General features: G+C 45.4%; 1 protein-coding gene across 1 annotated transcript in view; it reads right to left on the reverse strand.

Moving 5' to 3' along the window:
- PARVA (parvin alpha) overlaps positions 1-21,598 on the reverse strand; it is a 134,172-nt gene that overhangs the window by 30,780 nt on the left and 81,794 nt on the right. Inside the window, exons 2-4 of the mRNA XM_082270290.1 lie at positions 12,451-12,540; positions 12,285-12,355; positions 8,239-8,341 (exon numbers count right to left, since the gene is read on the reverse strand). Coding sequence (XP_082126416.1) covers positions 8,239-8,341; positions 12,285-12,355; positions 12,451-12,540 — 264 coding nt within the window. The remainder of the gene's footprint in view (positions 1-8,238; positions 8,342-12,284; positions 12,356-12,450; positions 12,541-21,598) is intronic.

Below are 21,598 nucleotides of genomic sequence, written 5' to 3' on the forward strand. Positions count from 1 at the left end.
CAATGCATTTCGGAAGCCAAACCACTCCCTCTTCATCAAGGCCTGAAACTTATGTGCAAAACGAAAGTGCTTAGGTGGACTCAATACCACACATTTATTCTCAACCAGGATCCCAATAAACCCTAGGGTTCCTGCAGATGTTGATTGGGGTTCTTTGAGTTGTTTTTACCCTTTTGAAGTTGTCTGCATAGTTATAGGGCTGACACCACTAGGCAGAGCCATTTGGAGGACACCAATGCTCTTTTTAGCTATCTGTAACAGTGGATTTCTGACCACCACTGTAAGGGGTCCTCCTGTTTACTGGTCACCAATGTAAGGGGGTCATTCTTTCCACTGGCCACCAGTCTAAGGGGGTCATTCTTTCTATTAGCCACCAATCTAAGGGGGTCATTCTTCTCACTGACCATCACTGTAAGGGGGTCATTCTTTCCACTGGCCACTAATGTAAGGGAGTCATTCTTCCCACTGACCACCAATGTAAGGGGGTCATTCTTTCCATTGGCTACCATTGTAAGGAAGTCATTCTTCCCACTTGCCATGAATTTAGGGGGTCATACTTTCCACTGGCTACCAATGTAATGGGGTCATTCATTCCACTGACCATTGATGTAAGGGGGTAATTTTGTCCATTGTACATGTGTCATACTTTCCACTGGCTACTAATATAAGCGGGGGGGGGGGGGGTCATTCTTTCCACTGGCCACCAATGTAAGGGGGGCATTCTTTCCACTGGCCACCAATGTAAGGGGTTCATTCCTTCCACTGACCACCAATCCAAGGGGGTCATACTTTCCACTGGCCACCAATCTAAGGGGGGAGGGGGGGTCGTTCTTTATATTAGCCACCAATCTAAGGGGCATTCTTTATATTGGCCACCAATGTAAGGGGTTCATTCCTTCCACTGACCAACAATCCAAGGGGGTCATTCTTTCCACTGACCACCAATGTAAGGGGGTCATACTTTTCACTGGCCACCAATCTAAGGGGGTCATTCCTTCTATTAGCCACCAATCTAAGGGGCTCATTCTTCTCACTGACCACCAATGTAAGGGGGTCATTCTTCCCACTGACTACCAATGTAAGGGGGTCATTCTTTTCACAGGCTACTAATGTAAGGGAGTCATTCTTCCCACTGACCACCAGCGTAGGGGGGCCTTTCTTTCCACTGGCTACTAATGTAAAGGGAGTCATTCTTCCCACTTGCCATGAATGTAAGGGGGTCATACTTTCCACTGACCACCAATGTAATGGGGTCATTCATTCCACTGACCACTGATGTAAGGGGGTCCTTTTTTCCATTGACCACCAATGTAAGAGGGAAATTCTTTTCACTGGCCACCAATGTAAGGGACAGTTTTCCAAATGACCCCCAATTAATTTGTTTTAGTAGGGGTTTCCCAAGATTGTAATGTAGAACTATAGGCAAAACCTTTTTTTTTCCATTTTGGATAGAGTAAGGGAGGGTCATAGCCCCTGTCAGTTTATTTTTTGTCATCTGTGTCCCATTGGGGAGATTTTTCTTCTCTTCCTATCCCAAAACAGGAAGTGAGAGGAAATCTCTGTAAATTGAGGCAATCCCCTGGGGACCCCCCAGGTCACCAGAACTAGTTTCTCAATTGGAAGAATGCTCTATTACTTTTCTGGGGACAGCCCAAAATTCGTGATTTTCTTTCACTTTCAATGATAATGGTAAACTGGACAAATAGAGAGGGTGAATCTCCCCAACACTGACAAATAAAAAATAATAAAAACTGACAGGTGTTCTAATCCCTCTCCACTCTATCCAAAACTAAAAAACAAAAAACTTTAATTGTACTTTATGAAAAATGTTAACGTCCTTCTGGGGTAAAAGGGTTGAAAAAGCCTGCTTTACCCGGTTGTATCTGGATAATTCAGGGAGATAAGTGAAAGGATATGCCAATTTTATTTGGTAATAGCCAAGTCCCACTTAAGTGAAATTTAACAGAAATTTAAGTGAAAGCATATGCCAATTTTAGGATTAAAAATGAAAGATTGAAAATTTGAAGACTGAAAATCTGAAGATTGAAAATTTAAAGTGTTAGTAAACCCAGGAGCCTGCAGTCACTATATCTGGTCTCCCCAGGAGCCTGCAGTCACTATATCTGGTCTCCCCAGGAGCCTGCAGTCACTATATCTGGTCTCCCCAGGAGCCTGCAGTCACTATATCTGGTCTCCCCAGGAGCCTGCAGTCACTATATTTGGTCTCCCCAGGAGCCTGCAGTCACTATATATGGTCTCCCCAGGAGCCTGCAGCCACTATAACTGATCTCCCCAGGAGCCTGCAGTCACTATATCTGGTCTCCCCAGGAGCCTGCATTCACTATATCTGATCTCCCCAGGAGCCTGCAGTCACTATATCTGGTCTCCCCAGGAGCCTGCAGTCACTATAACTGATCTCCCCAGGAGCCTGCATTCACTATATCTGGTCTCGCCAGGAGCCTGCAGTCACTATATCTGGTCTCCCCAGGAGCCTGCAGTCACTATATCTGGTCTCCCCAGGAGCCTGCAGTCACTATATCTGCTCTCCCCAGGAGCCTGCATTCGCTATATCTGCTCTCCCCAGGAGCCTGCAGTCACTATATCTGATCTCCCAAGGAGCCCGCAGTCACTATATCTGCTCTCCCCAGGAGCCTGCAGTCACTATATCTTCTATCCCAAGGAGCCTGCAGTCACTATATCTGCTATCCCAAGGAGCCTGCAGTCACTATATCTGGTCTCCCCAGGAGCCTGCAGTCACTATATCTGCTCTCCCCAGGAGCCTGCAGTCACTATATCTGCTCTCCCCAGGAGCCTGCAGTCACTATATCTGGTCTCCCCAGGAGCCTGCAGTCACTATATCTGGTCTGCCCAGGAGCCTGCATTCACTATATCTTCTCGACCCAGGAGCCTGCAGTCACTATATCTGCTCTCCCCAGGAGCCTGCAGTCACTATATCTGGTCACCCACAGTACACAGAACATGAAAATGCAATTATTTTAGTAAATATAAACTGCTAAATATGTTTTCTCATCAGCAGAATATAGCAGTCTTGTGACTCCTATCAGTGTCTGGTTAAAGCTTGTAGGAGGACTTTTCTGACTATCCTATGAGACTGCAAGACCCCTGATCCTCTGTTTGGACAGTGCTGATTGGCCCCATGCTGATCACATGCACCCTCCCAAGAAAAAATAAAAACTCTCTAGCAATACACACCAAACTGTGTATGTGCAGCCTGAGTCCAGTAACTCTGTCTGATCAGGTAATTATCAGGGGACAGTGGAAGAAGGGGAGCATCCGAGAAGATGGGATGAAACAGCCTTTTTTCACAACGTGGAAGATTAACCCCCTTAGGTTCCACAGTGAGTATAACAAGCATGCTTTTCTGCATATACAGACTGATTTTACTGCTGTGAGTTTAAGAACACTTTAAGTGAAAGGATAAGCCAAAATTAGAAAATTTGAAGATTGAAAAATGAAGATTTCAAAATTGAAAGATTGAAAATTGAAAATTTGAAAAGTTAAAACATTTGGGGCTTGAAAATGTAAGTTTAAAAATGTAAGTGAAAGGATAAGTCAAATAAAAAAAATTGAAGATGTGAAAATTGAGGATTAAAAGATTGAAAATTGAAGATTTGAAAATTTAAAAAAATTGAAGATTGAAAATTTAAGTGAAAGGATAAGTCAAATGTAAGTGAAAGGATATTGCAAATTTAAAAATGTGAAAATTGAAAATTAAAAGATTGAAAATTGAAGATTTGAAAATTTAAGTGAAAGGATAAGTCAAATTTAAAGAGGTTGCAAACCCACTCTTATAACTTGTACCCATAGGTAAGCCTTTAATAAGGCTTACCTATTGGTATTGTAAACATCTCCTAAACTTGTACCGTTTAGGAGATATTTACATTTCATGCAACCGATGACGCATGTGCTCTAAAGGAACGCCCACCCGTGCCGTTCCTTCAAAGACCTATGCCGTGAACGGCAGCTCCCATGATGTCATCGTGCCTCTGGCCAATCAGATGGCTGGAGGACGTGAACCAGGAAGCAGCACGGCTGAACACGTCGGCCGTGTCACCGGTGTGCGGGCGGCACTGCTGGGGCTTCGTTCTAAGGTAAGTATTTCATAATGACCTAGTATGTGATGCAAACTAGCTCATTACGCCTCTGTCTTTCAGGGGATGTTTTTCTGAGGTTTACAACCTCTTTAAGTGAAAGGATATGCCAAATTTACAAATTTGAAAATTAAAAGATGTGAAAATTGAGGATTGAAAGATTGAAAATTTAAGATTGAAAATTTAAGTGAAAGGATAAGTCAAATTTAGGTGAAAGGATATGCCCAATTTAAAAAAATTTAAATTAAAAGATTGAAAATTGAAGATGTGAAAATTGAGGATTGAAAGATTGAAAATTGAAGATTGGAAAATTTAAGTGAAAGGATAAGTCAAATTTAAGTGAAAGGGTATGCCAAATTAAAAAAAATTGAAAATTAAAAGCTTGAAAATTGAAGATGTGAAAATTGAGGATTGAAAGATTGCAAATTGAAGATTTGAAAATCTTTAAAATTTGAAGAATGAAAATTGAAAATTTAAGTGAAAGGATAAGTCAAATTTAAGTGAAAGGGTATGCCAAATCTAAAAATGTTAAAATTAAAAGATTGAAAATTGAAGATGTGAAAATTGAGGATTATAAGATTGAAAATTGAAGATTTGAAAATTTTAAAAAATTTGAATGAAAATTGAAGATTGGAAATTTAAGTGAAAGGATGAGTCAAATTTAAGTGGAAGGATATGCAAATTTAAAAAAATTGAAAATTAAAAGATTGAAAATTGAAGATGTGAAAATTGAGGATTGAAAGATTGAAAATTGAAGATTTTAAAATTTAAAAAATTTGAAGATAAAAAATTTAAGTGAAAGGATAAGTCAAATTTAAGTGAAAGGATATGCCAATTTTAACTGGTGGTAGCCAAGTCAGATGTAATCTGATTGGAGTTAATTTTTTGATGATCATATTGGCCTAAATGTGTGCTCATTGAAGGGACATTCCACTGCAGGTCCACTGCAGAGAATCATATTCCAAGTAGAGGTAAGAAAAAATAAACCGCAGTGGCTGACGCACAAACAAATGACTATAGCATAGCTGTAGACGAAACGGTCAAAGCCTCCTACTGACATTAAAGACAGCGTGAAGTGGCGCGATGCTAAGAGGGCTCCGGCAAGATGGCAGGATGAAGAGCTGGATGGTGCGGCTGAAAGATAAAAAAAGATCTGAGCACGGCGAGGAGGCGGAAGCAAAGAGGCTAAAAGCTCAGACGTACTTGCATACTCCTTCATCTACAGCCTTAAGATGCTGTATTGGAAATCAATGAGCCTAGTATTAAGCACAGACAGGGTCACCAGGTTCTGAGACAAGCTTGAAAAGATGCAACTAACATTTTTACTGAGGAAATAACAGATGAAACATGAAGTCTGGCTCTTGGGAGACGCATTTATGCGTCGGGTCACTGGAAGGTTACAAGGCTGATGAATGACTTCATTGGTTTCATTAAATGATACGGACAGGTTAGGTGGGAGGGGGAGGGGGGAGTGATAATTGTGATGATAATGAGGAATCCATACACACAGCTTATTGACACAAGTATATAATGCGGCCTTTATAACACCCGGGAATAATTTGACATATATAAAGGACTCATCAGCTGGTATTTGTGTTATGTAACCCAAGGCTTTACTGTAGTTAAAGAGTAACTCCACTCATGGGCGTCCGCAGAAATTTTTTCAGGGGGGGCATCATTTTAGGGTCCCCCATGCTTTGCCCCTTTTCACCCCCATAGAGCCCCCTTTAAAGCAGGCCAGGTGAGGGTCCCCATAGATCCCTTTTAGAGCAGGGTCCCCATAGATCCCCCTTTAGAGCAGGCCAGGGTCCTCATAGATCCCTCTTTAGTCTTACCTTTTCACCTATATTCCCCATGCTACCAGGTTTTCCTGCACCACCAGGTACTCCAGGCACTACCTGCAAAGAATATATATATATATATATATATATAGCCAATATGACCCCCTTTAGAGCAGGCCAGGATCCCCATAGAGCCCCTTTAGGGCAGGTCAGGGTCCCATGAGATCCCCCTTTAGAGCAGGATTAGGCCTACGGGCCTTGGGTTTGACACATGTGCATTAGAGCTGTGAAATTGCAATGGTGGTAATAATGAATGCTGACCCTTCCATTCAGGAGTCCGTTTTGCAAGGACATAGTGGGACAAATAGCTTTTTCTTCAGAACAGTAAAAGGTAGTTTGGTAAAAACCTTGCAATGTACATATAAGACCCAGAGGGAGTGGAGGTACACTTTAAAGTGGAGTTCCACCCTATTTTTATACTTACCTCCATCTTCTCGCTCCGGGTCACCTGAAAAAGAAATGGATAATCGCATATTTTTTTTTTTTTTACTTACCTCGTAGCGAAGAAAATATACTTACCTTACTTCCTTCTTCCTCCTTCCTCGGCCGCGGCCCGTCGTCACTTCCTGGCTCTGCAATGATTCCTGGGAGCTGGACGTCATAGCTCCCAGGAATCATTGCGCCTGCACCGGCCCCGACGTCAGTTCCGGGTCGCGCGCGTCATCCCCTTCTAAACAGCTTCTGGGCATGCCCAGAAGCTGTGGAGGGATGACGCGCGCGACCCGGAAGTGACGTCGGGGCCGGCGCAGAGCATCGTGGGACCAAAGAAGGCGGAAGAAGACGCCGAAGAGGACGCGCTGGCTTCAAGCTGCCCACATCTGAGATGGCAGCGCTGGACAAGACGTTTGCAAGGTAAGTATTTGTCCTAACAGGTAAGTGCAACCCGGGACAGATCAGAGGCTAGCCATTGTGGAATGCACTAGCCCTGACTGTCCCGGGGGTATTAAAAAAAAAAAAAAAAAAAAATCCAGGGTGGAACTCCGCTTTAAGATCGATGTTGCAGTATTTAAACATCCTTCTAATTTCATAAAGAGTTAACTGCATATGCCCAACACATGTATGGCAATGCCAATCATTAGGTTTTTCCCCAGTTTGTAATCCCAAGCATTACAAAGTCCCTGGACCATGACCCTTCAAAAAGTCTGTACTCGGTACAATGTGCGCCTTACCAAAAAGTTTCTAGAGCACCTGCCTGATTACCCTCTTGAAGGTGGCTGCATAGTTTTAGGGTTGACACCACTTGGTAGAGCCAGTTGCTGGACACCAATGATCTTTTTAGCTATCTGTAACAGTGGATTTCTGATCACCACTGTAAGGGAATCATCCTGGTCACTGGTCACCAATGTAGGGGATCATTTTTTCCATTGGCCACCAACGTAGGAGGGGGGGGGGTTAATTCTTTCTATTGGTCCCCAAAGGGGGGTCACTCTTTCTGTGGGCAACCAAAGTAATGACTTCAATATTTCCATTGGCCATCAATGTAAGTTGGTCATTCCTTCCATTAGCCACCAATGTAGGGGGGTCATTCTTTTCATTGGCCTTCAAAGTAAGGGGGTAATTTTTTCCACTGGCTAACAATATAAGGAGCTCATTCTTTCCACTGGCTACCAATCTAAGGGGCTTATTCTTCCCACTCACTACAATGTAATGAGGTCATTCTTCCCACTGGCCACCAATGTAAGGAAGCCATTTTTTCCACTGGCCAACATAAGTGGGTCATTCCTTCCATCTACCACCAATGTAGGGGGGTCATTCCTTCCATTGGCCACAAATGTAGGGGGGTCATTCCTTCCATCGGCTACCAATGTAGGGGGGTCATTCTTTTCACTGGCCACCAATATAAGTAGCTCATTCTTCCACTGGCTACCAATGTAAGGAGCTTATTCTTCCCACTGGCTACAATGTAATGAGGTCATTCTTCCCACTTGCCACCAATGCAATGAGGTCATTCTTCCCACTGACCACCAATGTAAGGTGGTCATTCTTTCCACAGGCCACCAAAGTTAGGGGGTAACTTATTACTATGGCCACCAAAGTTAGGGGGTAACTTATTACTATGACCACCAATGTAAGAGAATCATTCTTCCCACTGACCACTAATGTAAGAGGGATTTTACCCAATGACACCTAATCAAATGGTTTTAGCAGGGGTTCCCAAAGAGCTTAAAAAAGTTTCAAGGTCCCTGTGGTAAAATAAAAAAAGGTTGGGAAAGCCTGGTTTACTAGGTTGTATCTGGATAATTGACCCTTCAAAAATTCTGAGCTTAGCACAATGTGCATCTTACCAAAAAGTTTCTGGAGCACCTGCCCATCATACAGATCCTCAGAAAGGTCCTTTACGATGATTCTCTCCCCAACCAGCACGTCGTTTATCCAGTCAATTAGGACCTGGGCACACAGAGAAACAAAGCCACGGGCATTAGCAGCAGAAAAATAAAAGGAATGTTTTTACTGGCTCAGTCGTTGAAGACCTTTCTCCCTCAGTTTTTCTCCATCTCTTAGCTAATGAGACCCCAAAGCTGATGGAGAGAAGCAAGGGAGGGTCAAACAAGGATGATATGAAGGCAACTGACATCCTCCTTATCCAATGATGATGCCCTTGGTCGTAAGGAGGTCGGCAGCTAGAAGGTTGTACTGGTGTACAATGAATGCCTGTGGTTTTGTGCAACTAAAGGGCAGGTTTCATCCACTCACCAGCTTGTATACAATTTTGGGGCAATTTTTAGGGATTTTCCCAAGGCACCCCGGAAGAAACCTCAAGGCACCCCAGGGGTGCCTGGGCACCTTGGTTGAAAAAGGCTGCTGTAGAGATTCTTTTTTCCTCTTATTTACAATACTTTCTTAGGTAGCAAAATATATTATATAAGTAAACGGCTACAGATACCATAATAAATGTAACAAGTTGAATAAAAAGTATCATAACACAACATACCTTCAATCCACTAAATGAATTAAAGCGGAGTTCCATCCAAAAGTGGAACTTACGCTCATCTGCCTCCTCTCCCCCTCCGATGCCACATTTGGCACCTTTCATGGGGGGGAGGGGGGAACAGGTACCTGTTTTTGACAGGTACCCTTCCCCACTTCCAGGAGACAGCGACACGGCGCTGTCCCTCAGGAGTTCGCCCCCCTCGGCCCTTCCCCTGCTGCCGAGCCAACTAAAATGAGCAGCGCGCTTCGCGCATGCCCAGTAGGGGACCGGCTGTGAAGCCGAAAGGCTTCATTGCCGGTTTCCCTTACAGTGAATGGTGGTGGCAGCACCCAGCAGCTGATCCGAGAATCAGCTAGGGTGCTGACATCACAGGCTCCCTGGACAGGTCTATATATTACCCCCTTCCTGACCAGGGCCTATTTTGCAATTCGGCACTGCGTGACTTTAACGGACAATTGCGCGGTCGTGCGACACTGTACCTAAACGAATTTGATGTCCTTTTTTTCCCCACAAACAGAGCTTTCTTTTGGTGGTATTTGATTACCTGTGCGATTTTTGATCATGCGCTATAAACAAAAATAAAGAGCGTCAATTTTGCAAAAATAACAATATTTTTCACATTTTTTTTATATGAAATTCCCCCCCCCCCCCCCCAAAAAAAAATGTAAAAATCAAAATTTTTTAACATTTTAGGCCAATTTGTTTTATGCTACCTATGTTTGGCAGAAAAAATAGCAAAAAGTGTATTTTGATTGGTTTGCGCAAAAGTTATTGCGTTTACTAACTAAGGGAAAGATTTTTGTAATTTTTGTTGTGTTTTTTTTTTAACGCGTAATGGCGGCAATCTGCGATTTTTTTTTGCGGTACTGCGACATTGCGGTGGACAGATCGCACCCCTGACTGACATTTTTGACACTTTTGGGGTTACCAGTGACATTTCTACAGTAATCAGTGCTATACATATGCACTGTTACTGTAAAATGACACTGGCAGTGAAGGGGTTAACTTTTTTTGAGAGGGAGGGGTTGTGTGTGTCCCTAGGGGTGTGCTTCTAACTGTGATTGGCTGTGGCTTGAGGTGTAAGAACAGTGATCAACGGTCCTACATAGTAGAACCGTATGATCACTATTCCTACACAGGGGAGAATGACAGGCGGCTGTGTTTACATTAGCCGCCTGCCTTTCTCCTGCTCTAACAGACGATCGCGAGTGGCACACGCGCGGGGGGGTCCATGACAGCGCGGGAGCGTGCCTCCGGCGGCGCGCGCTCGCTCCCTAGACCCTCACAGGCTAGCGACGTAGCCCTATGTCGCTTTGCCTGTGAGGGGCTGACTGCTGACGTAAATAGTCGTGCGGCGGGTCAGCAAGCGGTTAAAAGTCAGCAGCTACAGGATTTGTGTTGTGTTTCTCGCCTGAACTGTTTGCACTAGGCATATGTGACAAAATGAACGAAAAACAAATTAATTTATGTCCATTGATCGATTTATTGATCAAAATTCAGTCATTACATGATGGCACAATAGCATGGCACGATCGTCTGCTCTCACGGCCGAGTGTTCGTTTTTTGAAAATGAGTTTGAAGGATTTTTGGTATAATGTATGGCCAGCATAACTGATTGCAAAGTGTGAGCTAGAGTTTGGCTTCAATTAGTTAGTGTATTTAAATCTGCTAGTCCATCTAACACTCCCCTCCCCCCAGACTGACAGTGCTGCTGTCCAAAGGTGTCCCCTGTTCTCCTTCATCCAGAGTGGGGGAGGGGGGGCACGCTCTAATACAGGAGGTGTGTTACTGCAATATCGCAGCCCCGCTATAAGTCGCTGACCGCCATCATTACTAGTAAAAAAAATAAAATAACTAAAAATAAATAAAAATATCCCCTAGTTTGTAGACGCTCTAACCTTTGCACAAACCAATCAATATACGCTTCTTGGGATTTATTTTACCAAAAACATGTAGCAGAATACATACGGTATTGGCCTAAACTTATGAAACAATTTGATTTTTTATTTATTTATTTATTTATTTTTATTTATTTATTTATTTATTTTTTGTTAGATGTGTTTTATAGCAGAAAGTAAGAAATATTGTTTTGTTTTGTTTTTTTTTTAATTGTTTCTCTTTTTTGTTTATAGCACAAAAAATTACAAAAGCTGTGGTAATCAAATACCACCAAAAGAAATCTCTATTTGTGGGAAAAAAAGGACATCAATTTCATTAGGGTACAGCGTCGCGCGACGGCGCAATTGTCCGTTGACCACTTAAGCCCTGGAAGATTTTACCCCCTTCCTGACCAGGCCATTTTTTGCGATTCAGCACTGCGTTATTTTAACTGACAATTGCGCGGTCATGCGACGCTGTCCCCAAATAAAATTTATGTCCTTTTTTTCCCATAAATAGAGCTTTCTTTTGGTGGTATTAGATCACCTGTGCGATTTTTATTTTTTGCGCTATAAACAAAAAAAGAGAAACAATTTAAAAAAAAAAAATAATATTTCTTACTTTCTGCTATAAAACACATCTAACAAAATATAAATTAAAAAATAAACAAATAAATAAAAAATCGAATTTTTTCATAAGTTTAGGCCAATATGTAATCAATTCTGAAAAAAAATATATATTTTTTTCACATTCTTCTATATAAGATTCCTAATAAAAAAAAAACTTAAAAATCTAATTTTTTTTCATTCTTTTAGGCCAATTTGTATTCTGCTACATATTTTTGGTAAAAAAAAAATCCCAATAAGCTTATATTGATTGGTTTGCGCAAAACGTATCGCGTCTATGAACTAGGAGAAAGATTTATGTCATATTTATTTATTTATTAGTAATGGTGGCGATCAACAATTTTTAGCAGAACTGCGACATTACGGCGGACAGATCGGACCCTTAACTGACATTTTTCACAAAAATATGCACTGTTACTGTAGTAATGACACTGGCAGGGAAGCGGTTAACCCAGAGGGGATCAAAGGGTTAAATGTGTCCTTAGGGGGTGTTTTCTAACTGTGTGGGGGGTGGGCTTATGGAATCATCACAGAGATCTGTGTTGCTAAATAGGAGGAATACAGGAGCCCTGTGATGATTCTTGAGAGAATAACGGTCTGCCGCGTTTACAACAGTAGACCGCTGTTCTCTCTACAGCGATTGCGGGTGCCCGGCGGCAATTGCAGCTGCCGGCCCCGCGCCTCAGCTTCCCCACTGGTGAATGGGCCAGGATCGCTCCTGCGAACAGCTGTACAGGGAACCTGCCGACCTGCTGCCGTAAATAGGCGGCGGCTGGTCGCCAAGTGACTAAAGTAATGCAGTGATGTATCACAAAAAATGGTCTGGTCATGAAGGGGGTAAATCTTCCAGAGGTCAAGTGGATCATTGTCCCAACCTATAGGAAAAAGGTTGTACCTTCATGAGTTCCTGTAATCTGGGGTCACTCCGGGAGTACGGGTCAATCATGGTCCTCACCTCATTCTCCTCTACAAATCAAAAAAGAAAACCGTTAGGGTTTAAAGGGAATGTTCATACTTCCAACCTCCAATCCCCACCCCCATCCCAATCAACATCAACTTACCAAGCATGGTGTCCTCTGGGTCCAGCTCAAATGGGATCGGATTAAGTGGCAGGTTGATGGCATTGATGCCTTCTTCTTGAAGCTCCGATACTAGAAAAAAACAGAATTAACTATCAAAAATAAGGTTCTTTTTTCTGCCACTAGATGGTGGCCAGCATCATTCAATCTACTTCCTCTGAGCCCTGCCTTTGACTGGATACTGAAAAGAGAGTCAGTGATTAGTTCATCTGTCAGTCTACTCTCTCCTTCTATCAGCATGAAACTTGCCAGCAGGTGAACTAATTGGACCTGTGTGCTGCTTCTTCCACTCACACTCCTGCCCTGCTGTACAGGGATGGCAAGAGGCTGATACTAGTCAGATTCAGGTACATCCAAAGCATTAGTTGTTTTAAAAATAAACCTTTATTAATACATTATCGAATACAGAACTGCATTATTTGTTTTTTCTGATGAAGTCAATTGTGACGAAACACGAAAGCCGGGACCTATGAGGTATGACGTCAGCACGCTGGACGCCACAACCATCTTTTTGGTCGGAAACAAAGCGTATTTACTGTTGTGACATGTAAGTTAAATACTTTATTAAAGAGATTGCTTTTATTTGTACATACACTATATTACCAAAAGTATTGGGACGCCTGCCTTTACACACACATGAACTTTAATGGCATCCCAGTCTTAGTCCGTAGGGTTCCATATTGAGTTGGCCCACCCTTTTCAGCTATCACAGCTTCAACTCTTCTGGGAAGGCTGTCCACAAGGTTTAGGAGTGTGTCTATGGAAATGTTTGACCATTCTTCCAGAAGGGCATTTATGAGGTCAGGCACTGATGTTGGCTGGGAAGGCCTGGCTCGCAGTCTCTGTTCTAATTCATCCCAAAGGTGTTCCATCGGGGTGAGGTCAGGACTCTGTGCAGGCCAGTCAAGTTCCTCCACACCAAACTCGCTCACCCATGTCTTTATGGACCTTGCTTTGTGCAATGGTGCGCAGTCATGTTGGAACAGGAAGTGGACATCATCAAAAAGTTCCCACAAAGTTGGGAGCATGAAATTGTCCAAAATGTCTTGGTATGCTGACACCCTAAGATTTCCCTTTACTGGAATTAAGGGGCAAAGCCCAACCCCTGAAAAACAACCCCACACCATAATCCCCCCTCCACCAAATGATTTGGACCAGTGCACAAAGCAAGGTCCATGAAGACATGGATGAGCGAGTTTGGGGTGGAGGAACTTTACTGGCCTAACCTCAACCTGATAGAACACCTTTGGGACGAATTAGAGTGGAGACTGCGAGCCAGGCTTTCTCGTCCACATCAGTGACACCAATAATGGGGCACTATTCCCCCCACTGACACCAATGACGGGGCCTTATTCCTCCCACTGACACCAATAATGGGGTTCTATTCCTCCCACTGACACCAATGATGGGGCACTATTCCTCCCACTGACACCAATGATGGGGCACTATTCCTCCCACTGATACCAATGATGGGGCACTATTCTTCCCACTGACACCAATGATGGGGCACTATTCCTCCCACTGACACCAATGATGGGGCACTATTCCTCCCACTGACACCAACAATGGGGCACTATTTCTCCCACTGACACCAATGATGGGACACTATTCCTCCCACTGACACCAATGATGGGGCACTATTCCTCCCACTGACACCAATGATGGGGCACTATTCCTCCCACTGACACCAATGATGGGGCACTGCTCCTCCTATTGACACCAATGATGGGGCACTACTCCCACTGACACCAATGATGGGGCACTATTCCTCCCACTGACACCAATGATGGGGCACTATTCCTCCCACTGACACCAATGATGGGGCACTATTCCTTCTACTGACACCAATGATGGAGCACTGCTCCTCCCACTGACACCAATGATGGGGCACTATTGCTCTCACTGACACCAATGATGGGGCACTATTCCTCCCACTGACACCAATGATGGGGCACTATTGATCTTTTATTGAAAAGAATCAAGCAACATATTTTATACAAAAGTAAAAAACATAGCTATAGTACAATATTCCAACAGAAAACAAAGGAATACACATCCATGTGCAGAATATATACAATATATACATAATCCACTTCCAACATTTTTAGAAAACTATTTACATAAAGCAGCAGAGAGGGCCTAAGAGGCACAACCCATCACCTATGTATGCAGCCATTTATCAAAAACTGAGCATTAAGAAAAAATCTAGGGTGATAAGAGACAGAAAGCCACACCCAGGACAGAGACTCCTGGCAGTCAGGGAGGCTTGAAACCCCTCCACGCCTTCAACCAAGCCCTCTGACCCCACTTGTCTCTCTCAAGCGCCCGAATCTTCCCCACCTCATGCAGAATGTCACACACCACCACCTGAACAGGAAGGATTTTACGCCGAAGGGTGACCTGACACCGTGCGTTCCAGGTGTAATAACGGACTACTAAGCTAACTAAAAAAAGTGTATCCAAACAAAAGCCCCCACCAGTATTGAATGCTCCATACACCCACTCAGCATAACCCAGCCTGGAGAGGAAAGGAACACCGAGGGCCAGCCCCACCTGTTTGTATACCTCTATGTTAAAAGGGCAACGAAGCAGAAAATGGTCCATAGTCTCCTCCTCACCTGAACATTCCTCCCGAGGACAACCACGATCCATCCCACTGCGGAATTTCAAATTGCCCCGAACATAGAGCCTCCCATGGAAGCAAAACCAGGCCAGATCCCTGAATTTAAGGGGGACTCTAGCCAAATTAATCAATCTTAACCCTTCCCTCAAAATTGGGCCTGGGCAATCCCTTAAGGCCAGTGGGTCATGAAAGACTTCGCTCAAGACTCGGCTCATAAGGACTTTCCTCGGAGCAGATCTGAGATCTTCAGCCGACAGTCGCCACTGCCGCAGCAACTTCAGACACGGAGCGACATAGGCTGGGAGCTGACCACGATGACCCCTGAGATTCTTCACTTGGCCACCTTCTTCCCAAAGTCACAGAAAAGGCCTAAACCAAGATCTAAACATGCCTGCCCATCCAGGAGGTTCCACTGCAAGCATACTACCAATGTTAAACTTGAGAAATAGCAGTGAAAAGAAAAGAACGGGGTTGACCATACCTAAGCCACCCTCCCTCCTGGATAGATAGGTGACATTCCTCTTGATGGGGTTCAGTCTGTTCCCCCATAGCATCTGGAAGAACACACTATAGATCCTAGCATAGAGAGACACTGGCAAGATGCAGACAGGGCTGACATACAAGAAGATCGGTATCAGGTAAGTCTTAATCAGATCAACCCTTTCCCTCAGAGATAACTTCCATCTCTTCCAGCTGACCACCTTAGTATTGGCAACTTCCAGCCTGCCTTCCCAGTTTTTAAGGCCATAATCGCCAGGTCCGAATTCAATGCCTAATATCTTAATTTTTTCCTGGGGCACTGGAAAGGTGTCCGGGAGATCAAACCCCTCACCTTCCTTTCCCATCCAAAAAACTTCACTCTTTTCCTGATTGATCTTGGAGCCTGATGCTTCAGAGTACCGTGATGTCAGAGAGACCACCTCCTCTGCTTCATCTGTCCCAGTGACAATCACTGACACATCATCCGCATAGGCAACAACCCTCAAAGGCGGCTCACCCGGGATTCCCACTGGTACCCCACACAACATGCTGCTCTCTAGCCTCCTGATGAAGGGGTCGATTGCAAACACATAGAGCAGGGGACTCAGGGGACAACCCTGGCGCACCCCAGAACCAACCTCAAAGGACTGTCCAACCCAACCATTAACAAGAGGGAAGCTTTCTGCCCCCTTATACAAGACTTTTAACCAATCGACAAAACCACCCGGCAGACCGTACTTACTAAAGAGCAACCACAGGTACTCATGGTTGACACGATCGAAAGCCTTTGCCTGATCCAATGCCAGTAAATACTTTCCCCAGCCTGCAGCCCTGCACTGCTCCAAGGCCTCCCGGACAGCTAAAACCGCTGTGAAGGTGCTCCTACCCTGGATCGAACAGTGCTGATGGCGAGAAAGCAAAGACTCTGCTACTGCCGATAGGCGCCAGAAAAGTATCTTCGCCAGCACCTTTCTATCGACATTGAGAAGGCTGATGGGGCGCCAATTCTCAATCATCGAAGGATCTTTACCTTTTGAAAGAAGAATCACAGCTGAGTGTCTCATGGAAGGGGGAAGCACCCCCTCAGCAAGACAACTGTTAAAAATCTCTACCAAAGGGGGGGCCAGAATAGACTTAAAGGCTTTGTAAAACTCAGCCGTCAGACCATCCGGTCCAGGTGACTTCTTGATGGCAAGCTGTTCAATTGCCCTCGTCACCTCTTCAACTGTGATCTCTTCTGTCAAATTCATCAAAGGGACATCTCCACCATTTAGACCTGGAGTAGAGTCCAAAAAGCTTTCCATCTTGTCTCGGTCAAGCTCTTTCCTCCCAAGAAGTTCAGCATAAAAAGACCTCACGACCTCCAGGATCCCTGACCTGGACTTTGTCAAGGAACCTGTACTATCCTTAAGGCCAACGACCATCTTAACAGCTACACCCTGTTTGCAGTTCTGGTAAGGGTCAGGCGAGTGGTATTTCCCATAGTCCCGCTCCAGAACCAAAGAGGTATGCCGATCATATTGACACTTCCTGAGGAGGATTTTCACTTCAGAGATTGCCCCAGGATCTCCTCCTCTCGAGACAAGAATATCCAGCTTCCTCCGCAAACGTTGGTAGGTCATGTATCTATTAAACTGTTTTTTATTGGCTAGGCCCCTGAAGAATCCAGCAATCCTCTTTTTGGTCAGCTCCCACCACTCAGCCTTGCTGCTACAAAAGTCCAGGATGGTCACCTGTGCCTGAAAGAATTCCTCAAAGGATTGTCTAACATGTTCTTCCTCAAGGAGAGTCGAATTCAATCTCCAGATGCCTTTGCCCCTCTGAGGGAAGTCTGAAGCATTCAAGACCACAGATAGCATACAGTGATCAGAGAACTCCACTGCCTGCACCACTGGGGGTGAGAAAGCAGAGGCCTCCTTCAAAAAAAACCTATCTATCCTACTCTGACTATTACCTCGATGAAAGGTGAACCCTGTGTCATCCGGAAGGTGCTTAATGTGCACATCCACAAGACCAGCATCCCTAACCATACTATTTAAAAAAACGCTATCATATCCCAGCCTGTCATTGAAGTCCTTCCTGTCCTTGGGCCTAGTCACAGTATTAAAGTCACCTCCAAAAACCACTTGCCGGGATGTAAAAAGAAATGGCTTGATCCTTGTAAAAAGGCATTTCCTGTCCCACTTTGTGTGCGGCCCATAAATATTAATTAGGCGCAGGTCCTGCCCTCCCACAAGGACGTCTAAGACCATACATCTCCCAATCTCCACCTCAATAACCCGCCGGACAGTTACCATGCCGGTTTTAAACAACACCGCCACCCCGCTGTAAGGCTCGGCCGCAAGAGACCAGTAAGATGGACCATACCTCCACTCTCTCTTGGCCATATGCATATCTGCCAAGGAGGTGTGCCTAGTCTCCTGCAAAAATAAAATTTCAGCATCTAATTGGCTGAACAAAAAGAAGGCCATAGAACGAGCTCTTACCGACTTAATACTGGCGACATTTATTGTCACCACTTTTAACGGAGGGGGAACCGCCATTTGGGTTATTGGGTGGATTGCTTCTTAGCTCCCCTCTGCTGCTCATCACCAGAAGCCTCTCTTTTTCTTGAGGCCTCCTCCAACTCCATTTCTGAATCTGAATTTTGTTCAGAGGAAGCTCCAGATGAGGAAATATCCCAAGCGGAAGCCCTAGAACGGTTGGGGACAGACACTGGGGCTTCCTGTCCCTGTTCCGTCCTCACCGCCTGTCTCTTCCACCTCACAACCCTCCTTCTCTCCTCCAGGTACTGCAGGTCAGACTCCGAGATGTTTTCATCTCTTGTTTTTTTCTTCAAAGTCTTCGCAGAAGACTTCTTTACAGAAGAAGCAGCAGCACCCTTTTTGGCACATGCCACTGCTCCAGGTGGGGGGGGACCTTCCCTTAAGTCAGACCTAGGAGACTCATGGGGCAAGGCTGACTCGGGGGGCACAGACTTAGAAGGTTCTGACACAAGAGGAGCGGGTACAGTAGGCTGGGGGGACACAGAGACAGCCACAGAAGGAATACCTACAGACACAGGAGGGTTGGCCACAGAAACTGGGGAGGGATCCTGAACAGGACCTGGGGGGTCAGTCACCGCAGAGGAGGATGGTACACCAGGGGCCTCATCCTCCATCCTGTCCAGCCTCAACAGCTCATCTACTACCTCCTTCTCCATATTGTGCCAGGCCTCCGGACATCGGCTGTAGGGGTGGCCAAGGCGCAAGCACAGGTTGCACCTTATCGCCTGGGTGCAGTCCCTGGCCACATGACCCTGTCCCCGACATACCGAACATATTAAGGCTGAACAGGAGGAGCTAAAATGCCCCTTTTCTCCACAGCGGTGACACAGCTTTGGCTGACCAGGATAAAAAACAGTCATCCTATCCCTCCCTATGAAAGCCGAGGAGGGCAGGTGACGGACAACATTCCCATCCCTGGCCAACCTGACCGTTACTGACCAACCCCCAGTCCAGATGCCACGTTCATCAAGGATTTTATTTGGCGTTGTCAAAACCTCACCATAATTCCTTAACCAGACCTCCAAGTCCCGAGCAGGAACACTCTCGTTAGTGAGGATGATGGTTATTTTTTTAACCGTTGATCTTTGTGAAACAGCAACTGGTGCCAGATCTTCCCATTCGGGTCTTGACCTGCACCGAGCCTCATATCGTTCCCAGAACAGGTCAAGACCCTCTGGCCTGGTGAAGCTGATTGTGTACTCCCGGCTCCCAGCTACATGTATTAGGGCATAAAGGTCATTCGCCCCAAAGCCCATCTCCAAAATCATATCCACCACCACACGCCGTGCTGGAGAGACTGCACCACCTTCCCATTTAAGAATGACTACATTACGCCTTGGACCCCCAGCAGAAGCCAGAGACCCAAGACCGGAACCAGGGGTGCTCAAAGTGGCAGTCTGTGGTGTAAATCTCTGCCTGGAAGCAGGGTTCCTCATTGGCTGCAGCCCTGGCTTAATAATATTACCAGGTGCAGAGCGTACCACCTGAGCAAAAGAGGGCTTATCAGGGCCAAGACCCCACACTGATGTGACTTTAGCCGGTACATTATTATTATTATCCTTATTATTAACTGCTTGTACTGAGCCAGCAGGATTGTCTATTGCACACATATTGGCAGCACTATTCAGAACACCTGAAATAGAAGAATCGTTAGAAGAATCGTTACAATCACCATTCATTATCACAGTGTCTGCTGTAGTACCACAGGTGGCCTGATGCTGCAGTGTAGAGTCCTGAACAACAGCTGTGACTGGACAAACAGCCTTGGGCTCAGCAAAAGGGGGGTTAATGGGTTGTTCAGGCTCTTGTAGTTCCTTTGCTGCAATGTCATTTTTTAAACGCAGTTTTTCCTGCAAGGAAACATCAGCAGCTGAAATATTGCTGGATACAAAATTACCAGCCTGGGTGTCATTGGGCAAAACATCAGTATTAGCCAAGGTGTTAAATGGCACAAAAATAGTTTTATCAGTCACTTGGGACTTGCTAGGCTTTACCTTATCAGGCACATTATCAGGTATGTTCTCCTCACCAAACACCAGTTGATCCGCCCGTACTGGAGACTCCACTGCCTGGATCACTTTAAGCATGCCTCCTGAGCCCTGAGAAGGCAACGGGCTGCTCACCTCACCTTGGGGGGGCAGGGGGTCAGAACTTGGGGTCCCCTCCTCCACCTCCATCTTTGCCATCCTTGCAAATCTGCGGTCATTGCAGAACTTTTCTTTAAAGGGCCCCTCTTTACCTTCCATCATGGCCACAATGGTTTCCTGGTGTTGAACCCGGACCTTTGCCAACTGGATTTCCGAATCCATAGATCCACGGCTGCGGCTGTGCAAACCTTCACGTTGCTTTCGCAGGCGTTTCAACTCTGCTCTCAGTTTGTAGAGCTGGTCTCTCTCCCTATTCAGGACCCTGATCCCGGCCACCACTCGCTCCCGAATGGACTCGGTATCCTCATCCTCACCAGGGGCAGAGAGATCTCCAGCCATGGCTTGTCCAGGAGCAGGTATGTCATCCGTCAGCCCAGGGGATGGTTCAGAGCTTCCAGCAGGAGAGGCCCTGCTGGCCTGCATGGCCTCCCCAGATAAGGGCCAGCAGGGCTGGGAGAGATTTTACCGAACTCCCTTCTCACAGAAATCACCTGGAGCAGACACACAGCCAGAGAACCTTCCTGCAGCCACACCCGAAGCTGAATGATGGGAAACTACTCCTCCCACTGACAGCAATGATGGGGCACTATTCCTCCCACTGACACCAATGATGGGGCAGGCACTATTCCTTCCACTGACACCAATGATGGGGCACTGCTCCTCCTACTGATACCAATGATGGGGCACTATTCCCACTGATACCAATGATGGGGCACTATTCCTCCCACTGACACTAATGACAGGGCACTGCTCCTCCCACTGACACCAATGATGGGGCACTATTCCTCCCACTGATACCAATAATGGGACACTATTCCTCCCACTGATACCAATGATGGGGCACTAGTCCTCCCACTGACACTAATGACAGGGCACTGCTCCTCCAATTGACATCAATGATGGGGCATTATTCTTCCTACTGACACCAAGTGGGTGGAGGCTGCTGGCCCCTCCCACAGATCTGCTATCTGAACAGGCTCTGTACAGCACAGCGATGATGTCACTGCTAATTTTACAAGGTCATATCTGGGTTTGCAAAGGTATTTTCTGCACACCATGTGGATTTATATACTTTGTGGCTAATAAAAGAACATGCTGAACTATCGTATTTGCACACGCAGTCATAGGCGTGCGCACAGGGTTTCCAGGTGTGCCTGGGCACACCCTAATCACGTAGTGTGCATTAGCATTATCGCTCTGTGTGGCAGCGGAGAGATGGGAAAGATTTCCCTCTTACCAGCTCTGCCATAAGAGAAGTGCTTATGTACTTGTTTCACTGTGCCAGCAGGGAGATAAATGCGCAAGGGCCATATACTGTATATGTAGACACACAC

The sequence above is a fragment of the Pelophylax lessonae genome (assembly GCF_965119305.1).
Source record: "Pelophylax lessonae genome assembly, chromosome: 10".
In the NCBI taxonomy this organism is placed as follows: Eukaryota; Metazoa; Chordata; class Amphibia; order Anura; family Ranidae; genus Pelophylax; species Pelophylax lessonae.